The following is an 18502-nucleotide window of genomic DNA, read 5'->3' on the forward strand; positions in this document are numbered from 1 at the left end:
TCCTGTCGTAGGAAAAATGTCCAAGACACAAAAGCAAATTGTTCTTTGGAAGCACCTATTTCTCTCCATTGACGGCACAGGTGCTTAAATGAGTAATTTAAACTGGGTGCAACTTTATACCTGTGAGGGTGGGGGAAGAAAACCGTCTTTCATGCTGTCTTCCAGTGTCACAACACAATTGTTGGCTTTTGATATTTTGTATGAAATTTGCTATAGAATTGTGGATATTATTCACTGGCCTGTGCTCTGTGGAGATGAACCTTTGGATGCTTAAGGACAAAATATTTTATCTTATTGTAAGCTGCTGGCGGTGTGATCACACTTGAGTGTCTTTTCTAGACCTTTATTCTTGACATAATCAAAATAAGTAGGCATATCCTGTGCCTAGAAGAAGCCACTCCCTCGTAGTAGTATTTAATACTTTAAATGTAATATATTCATTTAAAGAATTTATTAAAAAACACTGTTTTGTTATTCTACTGGATTATCTGAAGATGATCAGCCCCTCTAGATAGTCACTCGCTAATATGACATGGAGCAATAACTTGTACACATGTTAATGTGGTTCAAACAGGAGCTGATCTCCCCAGTCTCCAGGTAAAACTCCCCATCAGTCACAACTGGATCCTGAACAAGGAATAACATCAGTCAGGCTCAACGGTGACCTAGTTGTCCTAGCAAAGCCCCCCCACTTTCTTATTTCATCCACTTTAACAAAGAGTTTCCCATTTGTATCCTGTCACTGCTGACACAGAAATAACCAAACAGGAGTTTGGGTTTTGACTCTTCTTAGCCCTGAATTTTGTATGGTCATTTACTCTGAAGCAAATTAATGCAGACACTGCTGCCATGAGCAGAGATCCTGCTGCAGCCAGCTGCAGGCCTAAGGTGCAAGGATGCTAAGGAGAGATAGTAACTTTTACTAGACCAACAGATATAATTGGAAAAACAGACCCAAGCTTTGCAGTTCAGAGCCTGAACTGCGAGTTCAGTCTGAAAGTTTGTGCCCTTTTCTAATTTTATGTGATTAAAACATCACAGATGATGTACTAAATAAGTACAAGCCAAAGCGAACCGGACCTTCATATTTCTAAACAACTGGAGAAAACTTCAGGTGTTTGTGTTTTTCCCAAGGTTTCAGTCCTGCTCCAAGCCAGAGGTATTCATGTCCTCTGGAGTCTGTAGGTGCATTCTTTGCCTCTAACAGGGGGTAATAACAGTGGCCAACTATTATGAAGAGCTTGGAGACTACCAATGTAAACATACCCTGGGAGCAGGATGTCTCAGTGCTATTATTAGTATTGCATAAAGCCAGTATTTGTCTATCCCATCACTCCATACATGCCTGCTACCTTTTCCTAAGGGATCTGCTCTAGCTTCCCAAGACCATCAACTGCTCTCACAGTTTTGCTTCCACCACATCATACATCAAAGGATCACATGCTGTGGGAAAAACATCTACCTACTTTAGATTGTCCTAATAACCTGATGAATGGTTTCACTCTTGTCCACTAATTCTTTCTTTTTTTTTTTGAGGACCAGCGAACACCAGTTCTCTGTTCATTAAACCTTCCACTTTACACATAATTAGACATCTAGCACCTCAACCGAGCTTTTATTTTCTGTCTCCTTTGTTTCTGGACAGACTGGATCCACAATTTATTAGCCTTAGTGTCCTCCACTGTATATTTTACACTTTCATCATCTTTGTTTTGAGAGAGAGAAGTGCACTAGGGGTACACCGTGTAATTTATGTGGCAATATGTGATAAAATTTTACATTTTGTAATTGATTCCTTCCTAATAATTCCCAGTAGTGACATAGCCCTTTTGGCTGAGCACTCAATCAATGCTGTATTTCTCTTTAACACAGAATATGTGGTGATGAGATAGATGGCGGTACAATGACCATCCAGAAAGCCATACAACTTCTGTGCTCCTCTGATGACAAATACCAGGCCATGGGTGCTTACTACCTCCAGCACACCTGCTTCCAGGATGAGTCTGCCAAGCAAGAGGTAAGCAAACTCCTTCAGAGCTCTGCTGTCACACTGGATGTGATGGCACATGAGATGGGTGAAGCTGGTTTTCCTCAGTCCCAAGGATCCATAGGTCCCCTTGATTTTCATGATGGAGCCCTATACCTCATTAGTCATGCTCAGGAATTAATTAAGTTACCACTTTCTCTTAATAGTAGTCAGTCGGGATTTTAACACAGAGGAATAGTTACCAAGCAGCAGGGGAGACTGTGCCCACATTGTCACCATAAGCTGCTGTGACATAGATTGACAGGTTTCGGCGATATGGGAGCAGCCGTCTGGATGCAGAGTCCTCTTCTGGATGCAACCGCACCTGGTTCCACATGAACTCTTTGCTATCTCAGAGCTGCAGTGTCAGAGCCACACAAAATTGCCCTAAATACCACTGTGATCTTCATCGTGCATTGCTCAGTGACATTTCAGCCATTTCCAGCCATTTCAGCCATTTTCAGCCATCTAAGCCAATGGGTTAATTAGTGATCATGTACAAAGACATTTGATCAAACAGAAACCCTTCTTATAGTGCAGCTCATCTTTCTTACACTCTCACTCTTTGATTACTAAATTTATGCCAACATGCAGCAAAGGAGGCAGTCTCAAGGATGGATCTGCTGCAGCAAGACTGTCACAAAAGTTTATCCCCACCCTGGAGTGTTTGCAGTCATGCAAACATGGGTTTATCAAGATTCATCCCTATAGAGGTGCCTTTCCATTTCCTGGCACAACAGTGGAGTTGGACATGCTGGCACTGTGTGGGGGTGTACCTCTGTGCCCTTGCTGTGGCTGAACCGAGTGCGGATACCCCAGCCCACGTTACAGTTGCTGATTGTGGGGTGGCCACACCCTTCGTTACCGTTGAAAACACTCTCTGAGCACTGGCTTGTCCCATCGCTTCCCAGAAAGATGTGTCAGAGCAGGTACGTGAGTCATCCGAGCGCACAGTTGTTTTCTTTCCTTTCTAAAAGGTGCTCATTCATTTTCTATTGTCAGCAAATCTCCAGCCGATGGGTTGGTTTGTGCTAGGAGGGGCTCTGTATAGGATCATGTCCCTGGAAGACCTGGTACAGAGGACATCCTACAGTAGGAACCCTCATCATTTGGGAGAGCTCAGCTGGAGAAATTTGCCTTTAAAACTCCCTGGCATGTATGTGGTGTTCTGCAGGTCGGGGTTCACACCCCTTTCCGATGCTGCCCCTATTGAGTGCTGGAGTATGGCCCAGAACTACTTATGGCTCACCTCAAGGGTGTTGACACTGTACCATGACCATCCCTCTAAGCTCAGCCCGTGATTTCAAGGTGCAGATAAATTACCACATCATGTCATTATATTGCTATAAATGGCCTCTACAGATAGGTAGAGCAACATTTTCACCTGATGCAAACTGATGGAGGTAGGTGAAAGTTTGTGGGAGCAAGCACATTTACATCAGCAAAGGACTCGGTCCGTGGCCATTACTCATAGACATCCACTTCTAGAGTTTAAGCTCCAACCTCAAGGCCAGCACCTTTGGGCTCATGACCTATGGCCTGAGCCAGGCATGCCATCTGCAAGCTCTAGCCATCCTTTACTGCCAGCTCTGGTTTCCAGCTGCCCTGAGTATAAGTCATGTTGACTCCTTGCATTGCCAGGACCGTTCTAGCTGTCCCTGTCCCAGCAATGCTCTGCACACCATGCTGATGGCAGCATGTCTTTCTTGGTACAGGTCTATCGGCTGGGGGGAATCGCCAAGCTCGTCGAGCTGCTCCGCAGCACAAACCAGAACGTACAGCGGGCCGCAGCTGGAGCCCTCCGAAATTTGGTATTCAAGAATCCAACCAACAAGATAGAAACCCGGCGGCAGAATGGGATAAGGGAGTGCGTGAGCCTCCTACGGAGGACAGGGAACACCGAAATTCAGAAACAACTGACAGGTAACCGGCAGACTGCTCAGCCCTCAGCAAGGACCATGCGCCTCCGTGTCTGTGGTCTGTGTTGCTCCAGCACAGAAAGGCTCAGTCGCCATGGTGCTGACATACCACAAGGAGGATGTTTTATGCTCCTGTCGCACCAAATGGCAACCTAAAATAGAAGACAGAGGAGGCCCTGGCTCTTCAATGTCCTGTAAGTGTTCCTCACATCATAAGTGCCCAGTGGGGAAGCACCTGCCCCAGGTTTGTCCCCACAGCTGAGGTCACTCTGCCATTCCCATGCCTTCCTGCACCCCTGGCCCCCATGCTCTTCACAGGGAAGGCCAAGGGTACTGGCAATCCCAATATAGTTGGGCAGGTTATCTCATTGGTGTCTCCCCTTTTCTGGGAGGACTGATGTGAGTTTGGGGTGCAGATCACTCTCAGCTGTAACTGAGATCTTGTGTGCAAGCCTTTACCAGATCGCTGCAGAGATGCCTTCCCCCTGCAACCTAATGGCAATGAACACTGATTTTGGGAGGAGGGAAGATGGTTGGATGCCCACCTCCACGTGATACGATGCTGCTGGTGCCCATCCTGCCCATCTCCCATAGGGATGCAGAGAGACTAGGGTTTAGGGCAGCCTCTGCAGCCTTAGTTCAGAGAGGGCTGGAGTAAAGGACTTTGTTGCTGAAATTCACTCTGACCTAAAGGAAATTTCTAATGCATTGACCTTCTGCTTGATCTTGTCTCCCACCTCCTTCCTAGGACTGCTCTGGAACCTCTCCTCCACCGATGAACTAAAAGAAGAGTTGATACAGGAGGCCCTTCCCGTCTTGACAGACTGTGTTATCATCCCTTTCTCTGGCTGGTCTGATGGCAGCTGCAATAGGACAAGAGAAATTATTGACCCAGAAGTATTCTTCAATGCTACAGGGTGTTTGCGGTGAGTCATCAAGCAGGGACTTACTGTAGCTTGTGTCTGTTGACAAAAGCTGAATCTAAGTCCTCTTAAAATAAGCTAAAGACATGCTCACTGCAGTTGTATTAACAAAAAAAAAAAAAACCTCTTGAGAAAGTTTCTTGATTAAGAGAAAGTGCAGATAAAATTACATGCAAAATATTTTTCCTAGTAGCATTTTTTTGGGGGAAAAAAAAGTTTGTTCTTGCCAAGTCTCTGCTCAAAAAATCTGAATTGCTTTGTCATGGGAGAGCTGCAATACCGAAACCTGAGAGTGTTCAGCTCAGACCAGAAAACTTGACACTCTTTGCCCTTGGATTTTTGAGGCTTCCAGAGAAAATTTTGGTTGCTAGAAAACAAACTGGTTTGGGTTTTAGGTGACAAAAAGATAGAGTTCCCTATGGGGGGAATACGAGCATGTTTGCACTGATTTTAATAACTGTTTTAGCACAGAGCAGACCCATTGCCCTGGACTTTTCCTGGCCCATTTCATCGGGCAGGTCAGCTACAAAACAGGAGGTGCAGATTGAGCCCAGAGTAGTTTATTTTTTTCACAGGAAAGCCAGAGCCCTTTTGTAGAGGATCTTCGCCCTGACTTGCTGTTTCTCCTACCACCCTCCTCCACTTGAACGCAAGCTCCTTGTCTCACTGGGAACAAGTGGGGGAAAAAAAAAAATACCCTGTATAATTAGGTACTTTCATCAACTGAAGCTCTCCCTGAGGGAGCGCAGCGCCAACCACACCCTTACCAGACATGCAGCTAGTAGGAGCTGTATCTGCTTATGAAACGAACTGGGTGAATACGGTACGGGCCTTTTTGAGACGTGATACTATCGTCTTCTGTGGCTGGGAACTGTGTCTGAAAGATAGCGAGTGCTGCTGCCTTCCCTGTCTTGGAAGGGACCTTCCCCATGCAGTTGCACATCGGGATGTACGGCTGTACATTGCGTACGGGGTGCTCCGCTTTTAAGACCATCTTGACCCACCAATGCCACAAAATATCCCATTAAAATGAGGGAAAGAGTGTGATGATAGCTGGTAAAAGCAGTTCTTTGTGGAGTTTAACTCGAGGCAGGCTCTGTCTCCTGACACTTGCCACAGTCTGTGGCAGTAATATCCAACACCCTCAGTGAAGACTGCCAGATGCAGGTCAGTGAGTGAGCTCCAAAGGCTGGGGGGAGCAGGGCTGGGGAGCAAGCCGAGTAAGGAAAGCAGGGCGGTTGGGTCGGAGGCCCTGCTCTGAGGGGTGAGCTGGGACTGCTCTGACTCACTGCCCTGCCACATCATAGCACAGAGATGAGAACAGCCTTGGGTTTGCCCTGGGCTCAAGCCATTGCTGCTCAAGCATTTCTGGATTGCAGATGAATTCATGTTAATGAGGAGGCTGCAAATCACAGTGAACATCAAATCCAGTTCTGGAACGCCTGGAGTGAATATCTCACAACGACTGCCAACCTCTCTTTGTTTTTCATTTGCAAGCTACAAGGCAATAAAACAGGGAAGAAAAAAACCCAACAAAACAACAAAAAACATTTCCTATTACTGGAAAAACTCCCCTGTCCTGGCAGCAACCAGTGCTCAGGAATACATTACAGCATTACAAACTGGTCAATCCCTCTGGTCAGAGCGATTGCTGCTCTTCAGCATCTCTGCCCCCGTTTCCCACGCAAATATTGCTGTTGACCCTGTGTAACTCCATGCTTACAACCATATGCACCTTCCTGATTTTCACAACAGTCCCAGACGGTCTTTATTCGGTCTTCTCTTTGGAAACACCTCCAAGGAGGCAATGAGTCTGTGTAATGTCATACATAGCTTCTAAGACAAAATATTGCTCATAGTTACTCTCACTAGGAGGATGTCTTCTATGCAGAGTTCCTTAACAGGACATTTTCCTAGATTAAATCCATCCTAAAGAGCAATAAGAGAGCTATGCACCAGGGCAGTCCTACAGAAGGCCTCCAAAATGAGAGCAGTACACAAGCCTTGCTGATTCTACAAAAATATCCTTAAATTCAATTACAGCCATAGCCAGAACAAAGCCCATAGAGACTAGTAAGTGAACCCAGCTAATCTTCTCTCCTCCTTCTCTTCTGACATGCTTTGTGATGGCTTTCTTCAGAAACTTGAGTTCTGCAGACATGGGGCGCCAGACCATGAGGAATTACCCTGGGTTGATCGATTCAGTCATGACTTACACCCAGAACTGCGTGGCTTCTAACCGACCCGATGATAAGGTACCAGATGCTCACCACGGGCTGTTTGCTAGAGTTCAGCCCCATAGTTAATAACTGCAACTTTGGGAATATCGCAAAATCTCTTTCAAACAAACACAAGAGGGGACTGAACTCTTTGTGGCTACTCTTGTCTTTCCAAATCCCTGTGTGATCTGTTGTAGGACTGCAAGTCCTCTCTGCTCTGGGCATGAAGTAGAGGTGGGTTTTACAAATTCCCTTTACCAAACACAGAGACACAGCAAAATGTTTTGGTTCCTGAGCTCCTAGTATGTTTTCCTCCCTTCCCCTCCCACCTTGGGATCCTTCCAGCGTCTTGACCTCCATCTCTTGCTCTTCCCACGGCTACATCTCTTCATCCAGCAGGAATCAAGTATGTAAGCCCCAGATGGTCATCACACGCAAGAAATCAGGGGCTGGCATCTTTCTGCCAGTCCCCTAACTGTGACTCTGATTGCTATGTGTAAACAGCGCTCGCCTTGGACAAAATAATGTTTATAGCCACACTTTCAGGAACTCAACCCCTGTGATGCCAGCCAGACACCCTGAAGTCCTCAATGCCCAGCAAAGTACCAAAATTATTATAAATGAGCTCAGGATTGAGAAAATCCTCTTTTGAAGATAGTTTTGGCAAGAAGACCAGTTTCAACAGCACACAGGGAGCACAGCTGTTTCGAAATGTAACTGCATGTTTTGGTGTTGGTCACAGGCATCTAGTGAAAATTCTCCCTTGCTCTTTACACTGGGGTCTCTGGCATCCAGGTAAAGGAGGCTTAAAAGCCTGTTCTTGGTAAAAAGTGTCCCCTAATCTGTAGCTGTGACTTGGATAAAGTCACTGAAAGTTGACTATGGCAAGAGGAAGACTTTCAAGATTTGGCATTTCATGGCGAGCAGTTTGATATAACCACCCTCTGCACTCTCTTTTCCTGTTTATCAGGCTGTCTGTGGCAGTGAGACCTAACAAGGTTCAGAGTCAGTCAGCTCACTGAGATCTGCCATATGGCATTCAGGCTATGTAGCCTTCATTCACGTCTACTCTACCTCCTTCTTCCTTCCCATCCTTGAGCAGGGTCAACAGCTTATGTAGTGGAACTGCTAAAAAAGCTAATTATGGTATCGTGTGTGATGTCCTCTCTGTAGCTATAGCAGGTACTGATTTGTATATTTTCTGCCTAATGTGATCTTGCATTTTTATTCTGGGGGTGATTTCAGAGTGTGGAGAATTGCATCTGCATCCTGCACAACCTCTCCTACCGCCTGGATGCCGAAGTTCCCAACAAATACACCCAGCTCAACCACATGGCCCGGAGCGTTTATATGGACAAGACTCTCACAGGCTGTTTCAACAGCAGGAGTGGTAAAATGGAGGTAAGATGTGCTGCCGAGGGCTTGGAAATGTGATATTCAGCCCCAGGCAGCGGCTGCAGGCAAAGAACAGGATTTGAGCTTTCACTGTCTCATCTCTTTGCAGAATGATGAGTATGGTGTCCCCCTTCCTGAGGAGGATTTTAAACCCAAAGGACCCAGCTGGCTCTACCACTCTGATGCCATCCGCACCTACCTGTCCCTGATGGATCAGAGCAAGAAGGATGCCACCCTGGAAGCTTGTGCTGGAGCTCTGCAGAACCTCACTGCGAGTCGAGGGCTGGTAAGTGCTTCTCTCACCTCCACAGGCAGCCAAACATGTCAGCACTTTATAGTAATCAGAAAGGAAAATGTTCTCCTTAAACCTCACCGCCCTATTGCAGGTCTGTCCACAGTGGATGCTCCAGCTGAAGTATTTATTAATGCCAAAAATAGGGTCTCATGATCAGCATCCCAAGGCTCTGTCCCAGATCCATACACTGGGTTTCCAGGTTTCCCCAGTCTGTTGCCCATACCACGAGCATCTACTGGTATTGGCACCCTCCCCGCAAGACATCAGTGAGGCTGTGCCCAGATGTGCACATGTGGACAGATGTCATTAAAGGAGAGAGAAAGGATGTGCGTGCGTCACCACCTGTGTGTGTTTTTTAAGTGGGAGGTGGCTCTAATAACAGGGTGGGTTGTGCTGTGGATTGTGGCTTGTCCTCACATCAGAGCTGCTTGTAAAATAGCTCTGACAGATGTCCTAACCCATAGGTATGGCAGTGTGGAGTTGGCACGGGCTGCGTGATGCCATGGGCGTTGCAGGAGCCAGGGCACAGTGAGGGCCGCGTCACGACAGCAGCTCTGCTGTGCCCAATATCACTACCGTGGGCATGTCCTCACAGGCTGCGTTCACGTGGACAAACCTCGACTTGTCTGTTTGTGTCGAACTTCATCAATTCCAATTTAAATAAGATGGCTAGGGAGATAAAGAGATAATTATTTCATATGTAGGAGAGGCGTGTCACGTGTGCCAAGCATTCCACCCAGAAACATGGAGTGACTCACGAAGGGAGCCTTTGCTGCTAGGACAGCGTTAACCTGCCAGCTCTGATCTCCTGGGAGCTTTCGTTATAAGTCTTTCAATGTGAAATGCTTTGGGAACTTTTTTTTTTTAGTGGTTTAACTAAGCGGTACCACTAACAGCAAGGTGGAGAGAGGCTGTCACAGTGTGGGTAGAGCTGATCAGAGAAATGGGGCTGGAGCTATGTGCTCCATGGAAACGAAAAGCCTTTCAGCAATCAGCATCGTTACATAAGAATGTCTTTTGGGCAGGGGGAAGAAAACAAACAAAAACCAGTGTTGAAGCAACTTATTTCAGACTTCTGGAATGGAATGGTTGGAATTTGCCTGGATGTGCAGAAGTGGCTTCTCCTTTCAAGGGTCTTACTACAGCTCAGAGCTGGAGTTGGGGTGGGTTGCTGGGTTGGCTGTCACTTGAAGGAAAGGGAAGCTGGGGACAAGCTTAATGCTCACTATAATCCTTTACCTTGTAAAGGATGGCTCTGAGTCTTTTCTCAGGCTCCACTTTGCACATCCCAGTCCTGCTGCTGTGAATCTGTAATGTGGCACATGTGCCTCCTGGAGCATGGGAGAGAAATTTGGTCTCAGCCCACTGGAAAAGGGTTGCCTTCCAGCCCGTTCCCTCCATTCCCAAGTCACTGTTGATGAACATGTGTCACTGGTGATGCAACAGTCTCTAGCAGCCTTTCTGGTGGGGGAGTAGCTGAGAAGTTCAGTTTAAACTCTGTCAATAAGAGGGCCATTTATTAAGGGTATGTGCTTCAACATCCATGAACACTCATCTGCATTGGCTGCATCCTGAGATCTTCTAGATTTATGTAAGCAAACATGAGATCAGGATCCAAGATGAGTATTTTCGGTCTTTCAATTGTTTTTTAAAGATATCCATTAGCTGTTCCTATTCCACTGCAGCCTATTACTTGTGGCATAGCAGGGAGCTGCACGGGTGTTGTGAAGGGCCAGGGCAACAGGGTCATAAAAGGTAAAACTTCTCCAGCTTTTGGGAGTATCATTTGGGTAAGCAACTGTCCCCACTCAGGCTCTAGAAAGAGGACAGAAGCACCAGTCGTATCACAGGAGAGGCTGACTTTGCAAATGTCTGTGGAGAAGAAGGGTAAACGACAAAGTAAGTGGGATTATGACAGCAGAAGGTATTATCCAGATGCTTATTTTATAGTGTAGTCATGTTTGTCTGGTCCTGTGCATCATTCCAGTCGTGTCCTCCAGGCATTAGAAGTCATGAGACATCTCTTTTCTGCCTCCTAGATGTCCAATGCAATGAGCCAATTGATTGGTTTGAAGGAAAAAGGTTTGCCTCGCATAGCAAGGCTTCTCCAGTCCAACAGCTCCGAAGTTGTCCGGTCTGGGGCTTCTTTGCTGAGCAACATGTCCCGGCATCCTGTTCTCCACAAAACCATGGGTAAGTAATTTCCACCACAGTGGATTCCAGAACACTGTCCAATTTCTCTCTGCCTTATCTTGCTTTGTAGACCCCACAATAGGACTTAGGACTTAGCCAAGCTCCAAAATTGGGCAAAGCAGTGTAGTTTCTTCTGACCAAAAGGACAACTACAGGTGTTATCTGCAGGCTTAACTAACAAAATGTGTGCTGTCTCAAAGTCTCTACAAGCACGTGGTATGCTTTATAGACAGTGACAGATCTGCAGGGCCATGAGAAAGGTAGTGTTTTGGGAATTGAGTTGGATTTGACTGCCCATGACCGATATCATTGCCCTTCCAGAGGCCTGCAGCACCCATTTTGTCTCTGAAAATCAAGTGATGACTATTATGCCATTACTGTCCAACATTATTAGTGCCTTCTTCCAGAGATAACACTCTATTCTTGCATTGAATAGTGCTAACACAAATAGCGTCATTCGCTTGTGCTAGGTTTTGTTTAAATGTTGATTGGAACATTCCACCTCTTTAGCTCACCAGGTGCTCCCAGATGTATCACGTCTCCTGTCATTCCAGTCTGGAAATACCAACAGCTATGGCGAGATCATGACATCAGCTTGTTACACTCTGAGGAACCTCATCATGTCCAACCCACACCTGGGAAAGTCTTACCTGACAAGCAACATGCTAAATAATGTAGTAAGCCTGTGCAGAAATGGGTGAGTGTGGGTCAGAAGGCATGGAGAGGGTCATGTGCAGACATTTTTGAGCCCATACACCCTGTGCAAAGCCAGATTAGCCCCAGAGCCTTCCCAACACCCTTCAGAGCCATAGTAAAGCCTTATTCTTTCCCTGTGCTTGTAAATTCAGAGCCAAAAAAATTCAAGCATGTTGGCAGACAGAAATCCTCAGCACTGGTTTCTTGGAAACAGGCATGAGCCGTACAGGGTGGGATTTGTAAAGGGGCCTCAGGAAAATTGCTGATTGAATTTTAAGAAATTCCTCAAAGAACTGAAACACCAACATCTTAAACCCTTTTAAAAATTCTGAAACAGGGAATGTGAGTATTCAGCCTGGCTCTCTAGCACATGGGCTTCCCAGTCACGGCTTCCTGCAAACATTATCATCAAGGTCAGGTCAAGCACTGCTGGTATACTGGGATTGTGCTCAGCTTTAATGTTCAGATTTGTCCATCCTTCTGTTGAAACGCCCACCTCAAGCGGCAAAGATGCAGCTGTGATGATACATATATCTGTGTATTATTGTAAGTACCTCCACTGGTCTGCTCACGTATGTTTTACAGCTGAGCAATTGCAACATGTTTTACCACTTTTCCTTTCAGGACTTGTTTTGAGTTTTGGTGGTAGTAATTCCATCCTGCTTGTTATCCATAATCCCTACAGCCCTGGGCAAAAGCTTGTCAACCTTGCCAAGTTCTGTGTTCACTTCTGGCCAAACTGGTGTTAAACTTACGTGATCTTTGGCCATGTATTTTCCTTTCTAGACTTTCTTCTCTCCTACATTCTATCTTTGTTTGAAAATAGCTTATACAAGTAACCTATTGTTTTCTGTTGTGAAAAGACACTTGCATGCCTTCTCCATCACCCTTTGAAAAACCACTTAGAATCTACCACTTGTTTCATGGCAGCAGAGAGACTCTCAGCCATTAGAAGTGGCCTCCTTGTTTAGTTTGGGCCTCAGCCAATGAACATCGGTCAGTTTGCTGCTTTTATATGCCTCTGCCCAATTAACATGAAACCCAGCCCTCTTCTAAGTCTTCCTTGTTTTGAATGGTATTTACTTCTGCCTAAAGTCCCTCTTTGGATCCCTCAGACTGGTTGTCAGCTAATTTGCTACTTCAGCAAAGTGTTGCACAACTGGGGTTGTGTGTACCTTAATTGTCTTGACTGCTTTGTGTGATGAGCTTTGTTTGCAATGACGCACTAAACTGCAGGGAGTTACTAAACTCTGGAGATATCTTCAGTGTCTTTCTCCTGTCTGTATCACAAAGTCCTTCTGAGAAACTCCCCAGTTCTTTCAATGTCCAAAACTTTAATTGCTCCTTTTGCTCCATCGTTCGTTTGTCCCCAAAGATTTTTATGCTGTTAAATTCTTACAAAAAAATAACCATTTACACCCAGGACTAATGTCACTTTATTCAAGCCATATCATTTCAGACTGTCCCATAGAACAGATGTGAAAGAGATCTCCCCTCTAGTGAGTTGGACACTTCCTAGTTCACAAGTTAGCTAACTTTTCCCACTTTTCTGAGCAGCCTGTGGAGATAAACAAGAAATTTTAGGGTGGGATTTGTCCAGACTCACATCAGAAAGAGCCTCACCCACTCCCTGATGGTAATAACTAGATCCAACACCACTACTTGGGACTGTAGTCTAGGTTGGGTGCAGACCCCATTGCTGAATGCGGCAAGTCCCACACTACCAACCTCCTCCTTCCCAGCACCACAGCCACAGAATTAGAGAACAGAGGAGGTCTCAGTGGCGACCAAATTGCCATGGAGAACGCCACGCCATATTGCGCCTTGTTAGTATTTTGCAGAGTTTTCTCTGTTAATCTGCCTCAGTTTCCCTGGGGACACACTTCCCACACCTCCAGCATTGGTGGTGGTTTGGTTGGTGTGTCTGCATAGTGCCTTCCTGGCACATGTTTCTTCTGCCACCCAACAAATCTTATTTTTCTGAATTGGTCTCTCATTGCATTTGAAGCTGTAAATCAGTAGTTTAACATGCTCAAACAATTTTGTATTCATATTTTAGAAAGAGCTTCCAGGTTACAGACAAGTAAGTTATGGATCTTTTGCTCTCCCATGTTCTACTCAAATGCCAGGCAGCACTCTTGAAAGCTGAGATTTCTTTTTCTTGATGCTTCTTGTATCTGTATTCTGAGTGAAAGGCATAAATGGTTCAGTGTTTTATCTGATAGCTGTGGTTTCTTCTCCTTCCTGGAGTATCCCAATTAAATAATTGTCTCTGTCTCCTGCATATATCCTCATCTATGACATGGGCTTAATAGTGATGATGGTGTTCATTCGTTCTGTTATTTTTAATCCAAGCTGCCAAAATATTGAGTATTACTTTCTTTTTTTGTTGATGTTTCTGAAAATCAAGATACTGTTGCTGATTTGTTTTGATGTCTGATGTCCTTCTCAACTTTCTTTTCCAACCATCTGAGAAATATTCTTCTGCTCATTTTCAAGCAACATTGTTTTACTAACAAAATTGTAATTTTTCTCAATAATTCTACCGGCTGCACTAAAAGATTTTCTCCAAAATCTCTTTCTGTACTTTAGAGCATCAGATTTGCAGTTCATCTCACAATCTCTTTATCACTGATTTGTTTCTGTTTCTCTTTGTTCATTCACTTTTCACACCTTTTCTATTGTACAGTTTCATTTTGCAGTTTAATTCTACTGTAACATTTTACCAAAATTGACCTTTCAAGTAACTCAGGTCTTTCCTTGGTTATTTTCTGTGGAAGAGAGTTCTTCTTACCCACATATTTCCAATTTTCCATTTCTTCCAAAGACTGCACCTTAACACCAATTTTATAAACTTATGACATCCTGAAGAAATCCTCTTCCAGGAATTCCTTGGCATGTCCTGTGACATATGTAAGATTCTTGATATTTTTGTCCTTTGAGGAAACATTATTTTCCTCCCATTATTTGATATGCGTGTACAAAATCCTTGTCTTTTTTGCAGTCCTCATCCTTCCTCCTGCCCCATCATCTCCTTCGAATTAGGTTCTTGTTTGTGTTTTGTTGTCAATAGTTTGTGGATGACAGCGGTGGACATCTTCCTTGTTGTCTTTCCACAAATTTTTACAAACAATTCTATTTGTAAAAAACAGACTGTCCTTAAAATCAACTTTGATTTTCAGGCAACTTGTTTTTGAGAAAAATTTTCCTCAAATCAGCTGTGCTTGATATTCTGCTCCATGTTTGACACTGCTATAGTCACATACTACTCCCAGCATTTTTGTTTAGGATATGCTGCTTTAGATATTGAAGTTGTCATCACAGCTCCGTCAGTTCATGCTTAATCTTTTTGCACCTAAATAGTAGAAGTAGATGCTGTATGAAACAGTCAGTATCAATCCTTCAAATTAAAAATGGAGAAATTCTTTTTTCTGAATTTGTAAGTGGCTCAGACACCGGATGCTGGTAATTTTGGTTTGAAAAGAGAAAAATCTTTTGAGGTGTGCTCTGAAGGCATAATGGCAAAAAAATATGTATTTGGCATCGTTAGAAGCAAATTATTAAAAAAGAGAATATTACTCTAGCTTAGAAAGAGAGAAACAACATGAAACAACATAACCTTGAAAGAGAGTGTCCAGGGCATGTACTGACCATCTAATCACAGATACCTTTGGGTTTATTGTTTTTTAATGGCTTTTTAGCCACAAACAATAATGCAGCCACAAAATTCTTTTGAACGTAGTCATTCTGATGACAGGGCATAGGATGGTCATAACCAGAGACGTGATTTTGCAATAAAACCTAGTTCTTCTGCCCCAAAACATTGCTCAAGAATTTCTGATTTTCTGCAGCTGCCCCAGTCCTCCACGCAATACCAGCGTGTACAAGCTGCACAACCCCTTTGGAGTTTACAAGCAAGTCAAACTTGCTAATTTCTTTGGTAACAACTGCTGTGTATGTTAGAGAAATGCCCCAAAATTTACTGAAAGCAGTTACATTCCTGTCCTTTCACACTCAGACCACAGTGCTCGCAGGTCCCAGGTTCCTGATGACCACTGTCCGTCCCATTTCTCATGGTCTGTTGATGACTATTTTGGGGACACAATGTTTGTGAAGCTGTATCATACAGGGAAGGTCCTGAGTCTGGTCTCATACCCATACTCATCACCCTGGCTGAGACAGGCTGGCGTTGTTGCACTGAACCCAGATCAGGAGTCTTCCACAGACAGGACGATGTCCCGGAGATCAGGAGCAGCGATAAGAACCAGCAAGGAGGTTTATATCTAGGTTGTCGTATGAAATGTTCCAAAATTATAAAAGGTACTGCTATGACTCACAGTTTCAGAGCTGTTACATGAGCAAGTATCTATTAACTTGTGCTGAGTAAGGACATATGGTTGCAGATGTTGTTATTACAAATGTTCCCATCTCCTTCGTCCTCACCAGGCAGCATGGAGCCCGTTCCTCTGCTGCCCTCCCAAGAGGTTCGCCCACACTCTCCCTAACAGACTATAGGGAAGGGCTGGCACCATTTCCCTTCTTTTTCACCCTCCCAAGTTTCACACTCCAGAAACACTCCTTCAGCTCAGTTTCCCTCTCAAATACTCCCCTCTTTTTCATTTGACCTCTTCTGGTCCCAGAGGTTGTTGTCACGTGATATTGCTGAGAGAGCAAGGAAGGTTTTATTGACAGTCCTCCACCAAGTCTAGCCAGCCTCCTGGCTGGAGATAGGCTTATTAAAAGGCTGTCAGTAGTGAATGTGGGTTGCTGCTCTTTGGCCTGCCATAATTCACCAGGGTTGCTTTCATCTTCCCAGCTCCTGTCCAAAAGCTGCCGAAGCTGCTCGCCTCCTCCTGACAGATCTTTGGTCGAACAGGGAGCTCCAGAGTGTGCTCAAGCAGGTAAGGAAAATGCTTCTGCTTTTTGGCTGATGAGAACAACCCTGGTCTTGACTCACTCTCAGTGAGTTTGCAAAGGCCATGATTCAGCAGCGAGTACGGGCAGCGGCTGGGAGGAGCCCAGGGAGCTGGGAGGACCATGATGTTCTCAGCACACAGGCACCCACCTAAGATTTGGGCAAGAGGCAGTGGGTCGTAACCGCAGCTGCTGGGATCGACTTCAGGGACTAAGTGGTCTGTGCCAGGCAGCTGCACCCTGAGGAAGATGCTAATTTAGGCAGGCTCTTCCGGGATACAGGCACCTTGCTCCTGGGGTCAACGCTGTTGTTTGTGCACAGTAGTGCTCTGTGCTGGGAACAGACCTGGACATTTTGCACTAGCTTGGGAGATTCCCTTTGTTGCAGTCCACCGTGTAGGATCAGCATGTCCCAACGGATCCCTGGCAAGGTTCCTCCTCTCTTTCCCCCCATTTTCTTCTGTGTCCATAACCCTACCCTGTGGTTACATCACCCCTACAGTCAGGGTAATATTTTAAACCAAGAAAAGGAGTATTCAGGATTTGTTTTGCTCCCTGCAATAGAAACTGCGAAACTGCAGAGCCAGACGGGGCACCGAGCCAGCTTCCAGCTCCCAGTGGCTTTCTTTGAGCAAGCTGGGTTTTTCCAACTCAACAGCAGCAACACCTGCAGAGAGTAAAGGGCCAAATTAAAGAGAAGGAGTAACATCCACAAAGGGGAGTACCCTGGGGGCAGGAAGGTAGAGAGTACCTAAATATCGTTCTTATGTTAACGGTTAGCGACTTTCTCCACAGGAGCTTGTGTAGCTTTGCGCCAGACCCTGCTCAGGAACCTGTGCCAACTCGTTTTAGTGTGACTGAGTCACTTCTGTGTTCACACAGATGTTCATTGCATAGGTATACATCAGACGAGAAGGGTGGGAGTCTACAAGGATATATGCATCATGCATATATGTATTTGCTTTTTTTCCAGGATGAGGAATAAGATGAAATAATACTCAGTGAAGGATTAAGTAAAGGTTTCCTCCAGTAAAGCTGGAGAAGTCCAGCTCTTGGCAGATGGAAAGCAATGGAAGGAAGATGAGTCCATCAATAAGGGTGATGCGTCAAAGACACACAGAGGGAGGACAGAGGAGGTTATTTGAGAATGAAGCATGCTTTTTCAGTGGAGGACAGCTGTAGGAGTGTGGCAGGATGCTCTCTCTCATGGCAATAGACAGCTATTAGTTTTGAAGTTGATATGCACTCACTGCACTTCATATACATCTGCTTTTTCAGCAAGGATTTGATAAGAACATGATGGGATCTTTAGCTGGAACAACCTTCAGGACCCTCTCCTCCAGATTTTAGGAGCCTCTCTGTGCACATTCAGGCTGCAGGTGAGAACAGGGCCCCTGTGCGTGGGGAAGGAGTGGTTGCGGGGGGCAAAGGAGCAGTGTTTGAACACCATGAGTTTTTTGCCATTTTTAATCTCCCCTAAACTGGGTTTCTGAGATTTATATCACGAATCTTATCAGCCCAAACTGCAAAGGATTCATTTTGATGAAAAGTCAGAAGTCGTTCTGGTCCTGGGTTCAGTGCAGATGTTGCCCGCCCTATGCAGCTGTTCAGCACAGATGCCGTAGGACAGACAAAGCTGTTGGACTTGGCTACATCTCATGTGTGTTTCTTACTTTGCCAAGCAATAACTGATTAATTGCATTTTGCCAAATCCTCTCAGGTGGGGCTTTTCACAGGAATCGCGCTGACAGTACTTTCATTCCTGAATTTTGAATAATGTTACCCAGATAGTGTCAGTAACATGCAATTAATTCCAGCACACACTATAGCACTAGCCATCACCCTTAGGGATTATTTTAGCACTTAATAATCCACCTGTAAGCCTTATGTCAAGATGTGGAATTACATGCTGTCATCTGAAA

General features: G+C 45.1%; 1 protein-coding gene across 1 annotated transcript in view; it reads left to right on the forward strand.

The window, feature by feature from the left end:
* Positions 1 to 17930, forward strand: part of PKP1 (plakophilin 1) — a 42175-nt gene extending 24245 nt beyond the window's left edge. The window contains exons 4-13 of the mRNA XM_009950884.2: positions 1873 to 2017; positions 3742 to 3949; positions 4694 to 4871; positions 7009 to 7123; positions 8333 to 8488; positions 8592 to 8768; positions 10817 to 10970; positions 11481 to 11667; positions 16483 to 16567; positions 17859 to 17930. Coding sequence (XP_009949186.1) covers positions 1873 to 2017; positions 3742 to 3949; positions 4694 to 4871; positions 7009 to 7123; positions 8333 to 8488; positions 8592 to 8768; positions 10817 to 10970; positions 11481 to 11667; positions 16483 to 16567; positions 17859 to 17930 — 1477 coding nt within the window. The remainder of the gene's footprint in view (positions 1 to 1872; positions 2018 to 3741; positions 3950 to 4693; positions 4872 to 7008; positions 7124 to 8332; positions 8489 to 8591; positions 8769 to 10816; positions 10971 to 11480; positions 11668 to 16482; positions 16568 to 17858) is intronic.
* Positions 17931 to 18502: the final 572 nt, after the last annotated feature.

The sequence above is a fragment of the Leptosomus discolor genome, chromosome 21 (genome assembly GCF_034619465.1).
Source record: "Leptosomus discolor isolate bLepDis1 chromosome 21, bLepDis1.hap2, whole genome shotgun sequence".
In the NCBI taxonomy this organism is placed as follows: Eukaryota; Metazoa; Chordata; class Aves; order Leptosomiformes; family Leptosomidae; genus Leptosomus; species Leptosomus discolor.